Source organism: Arachis stenosperma, chromosome 6 (genome assembly GCF_014773155.1).
Source record: "Arachis stenosperma cultivar V10309 chromosome 6, arast.V10309.gnm1.PFL2, whole genome shotgun sequence".
NCBI lineage: Eukaryota > Viridiplantae > Streptophyta > Magnoliopsida > Fabales > Fabaceae > Arachis > Arachis stenosperma.
Genome location: NC_080382.1, coordinates 29830807 through 29833559, shown reverse-complemented (window position 1 = coordinate 29833559; position 2753 = coordinate 29830807). Strand labels below are relative to the sequence as shown.

The window sequence follows — 2753 nt, the reverse complement described above, 5'->3', positions numbered from 1 at the left end:
AAAGTCCAGAAATATGATTTTTTTCCTAAAAACTAATAAAAATCTACTAAAAACTAACTAAACCATACTAAAATCTACATGAAATCACCCCCAAAAAACGTATAAAATATCCGCTCATCAATAGGACACGACTCACTGTATGTGGTAAGGCTGGCTCCTTAGTGAAGACAGCTTTCATGCCAGGTGAGAGGCCTTCAGTTGGGACTTTCTTATCCCTCCAACCTTTAGGTACTTTCTTTTTAGTACCTCTGTGCTTAGAGCTTGTTGATGGCTGCCCAACAATAAACTTAGAATTGATGTCTGGGGGCTCTGCAGAGCTCTGCACAGAAAGAGAGAGTTAGCACACTAGGTGTTGCACTATTATCTCTCTTTTAGAGGGAGAATTGGGATGAGGAATCTTGAATAAGATGTGATCCTCCCCTAACTTTAGGGTCAGTTCTACTTTAGCCACATCAATGATAGCATTGGCTGTGGCTAGGAAAGGTCTTCCAAGGATGACACAATCATCCTCATCCTCTCCTATGTCTAAGACAATGAAGTTTGTATGGATGTAGTGGTTTTCAACTTTGACAAGGACATCCTCCACTAAGCCTATGGCTTCTTCATGGTATTGTTTGCCATCTCTAATGAGACGTGTGCAGGTTGTACCTTAAGTATGCCCAACTTCTCCATTACAGAGAGTGGCATGAGGTTAATGCTTGAACCTATGTCACACAAAGCCTTTGCAAAGGTCATAGTGCCTATTGTGCAGGGAATCAGAAAGCGTCCAGGGTCTGGAAGCTTCTGAGGTAGCCCTTGCTGAACCAAAGCATGGAGTTCTTTGGTAAGCATTGGAGGTTCTTCCTTTAGAGGCTTTGTAGCGAATAGCTTGGCATTCGACTTTATAAGAGCTCTTAGGTATCGAGCAACTTGCTCTTCCCTAGTGTCTTCATCCTCACTTGAGGATGAGTAGTCATCAAAACTTATGCACTGTAGAAGTGGATTCAAAGGAACCTCAATAGTCTTTATGGTTTCCTTTGGTTCTAGGCTAGAGGGTTCTTGAGTGAGATTTAGGCACTCAGAGGGTGTTCTTTCACTGGCGTTCAACGCCAGCTCTGTCAGCTTATTGGGCGTTGAACGCCCTTGCTGTTTACCCCGACAGGTGTTAAACGCCAGTCCCTCTAGCATTCTGTGCATTGAACACCCAGTGAAGGCTTCTTCACTGGCGTTCAATGCCTTCCCATTCTCCTCCAATTCGGCCTCAAGCTCCATGGTTATGGCCTTGCACTCTTCTCTAGGATTGACCTCAATATTACTGGGAAGAGTGTCAGGAGGGATCTCAGGGATCCTCTTGCTTAGTTGACCAACCTGTACCTCTAAATTTCTAATGGAGGACCTTGTTTCATTAATGAAACTATGGGTGGCCTTAGTGAGGCTGGAGACTAGAATGGCTAAGTCAGAAAGTCTCTGCTTAGAGCTCTTAATATTCCCGTGAGAAGATGGAAATGGTGGGATATTGTTGAACCTATTCTGGTTCCTACCACCTTGGTTGAAACCTTGCTGAGGTTTCTGTTGATCCTTCCATGAGAGGTTAGGATGGTTCCTCCATGAAGGGTTGTAAGTGTTTACATAGGGTTCTCCCATGTAATTTACCTCCTCCATGGTGGGTTGATCAGGATAATAAGCTTCTTCTTGAAGAGAAGCTTCCTGATTATTGCCAGCTGCAGTTTGCATCCCAGTGAGATGTTGAGAGATCATGTTGACCTGTTGGGTCAAGATCTTATTCTGAGCCAAGATAGCATTCAGAGTCTCAACTTCATGAACTCTTTTCTTCTGAGGAATTCCATGGTTTACAAGATTCCTCTCAGAGGTGTACATGAATTGGTTGTTTGCAACCATCTCAATGAGCTCTCTTACTTCTGGAGGCGTTTTCTTCAAGTGAAGAGATCCACCTGCAGAGCTGTCCAATGAAATTTTGGATATCTCAGATAAGCCATCATAGAACACGCCTATGATGGACCACTCTGAGAGCATGTCAGGAGGACATCTCCTGATCAGTTGCTTGTATCTTTCCCAAGCTTCATAGAGGGATTCACCTTCTCTTTGTCTGAAGGTTTGAACTTCCACTATAATCTTACACATCTTTTGAGGAGGAAAGAATTTAGCCAGAATAGCATTAACTAGCCTTTCCCAAGAATCAAGACTCTCTTTAGGCTGGGCATCCAACCAGTTTTTAGCTCTATCCCTTAAAGCAAAGGGAAAGAGCATAAGCTTGTAGACTTCAAGATTAACTTCATTAGTCTTTACAGTATCATAGATCTGTAAAAATTTTGCCAAGAACTGATGTGGATCTTCTAGTGAAAATCCATGGAATTTGCAGTTTTGCTGCAGAAGAAAGACTAATTGAGGCTTAAGCTCAAAATTGTTAGCTCCAATGGCAAGTACAGTAATGCTTCTACCATAAAAGTCAGAGGTAGGCATGTTGAAGTCACCAAGGACTTTTCTAGGTTCCTCTTGAGGTTCGGCCATGTCCTCTGTTTCTTGTTCAAAACTTTCTGAAAAGTCTCTTTTGGAGTGTTATGCTTTAACTTGTTGTAAATGCCTCCTCAGAGTCTTTTCAGGTTCAGGATCAGGAGTCAGAAGGGGTTCTTTATCCCTGTCCCTGGTCATAAATAAGAAGAAAAGAAAAATATGGAAAGGAAGAAAGTTCTTTGTGCCAACTGGCAAGAAGCTCCTCCTTAAAGTCATATGTGAAGAAAGAATAGAAACCAAAT

The 2753-nt window shown here is 42.4% G+C and overlaps 1 protein-coding gene across 1 annotated transcript; it reads right to left on the bottom strand.

Moving 5' to 3' along the window:
* Window positions 1–591: 591 nt before the first annotated feature.
* LOC130933940 (uncharacterized) lies at window positions 592–2508 on the bottom strand. Its single transcript, XM_057863537.1, has 3 exons — window positions 2118–2508; window positions 1216–1700; window positions 592–969 (listed from the first exon to the last, which is right to left on the bottom strand). The coding sequence occupies exons 1-3, from the start codon at window positions 2506–2508 to the stop codon at window positions 592–594; spliced, it is 1254 nt and encodes a 417-aa protein (XP_057719520.1).
* Window positions 2509–2753: the final 245 nt, after the last annotated feature.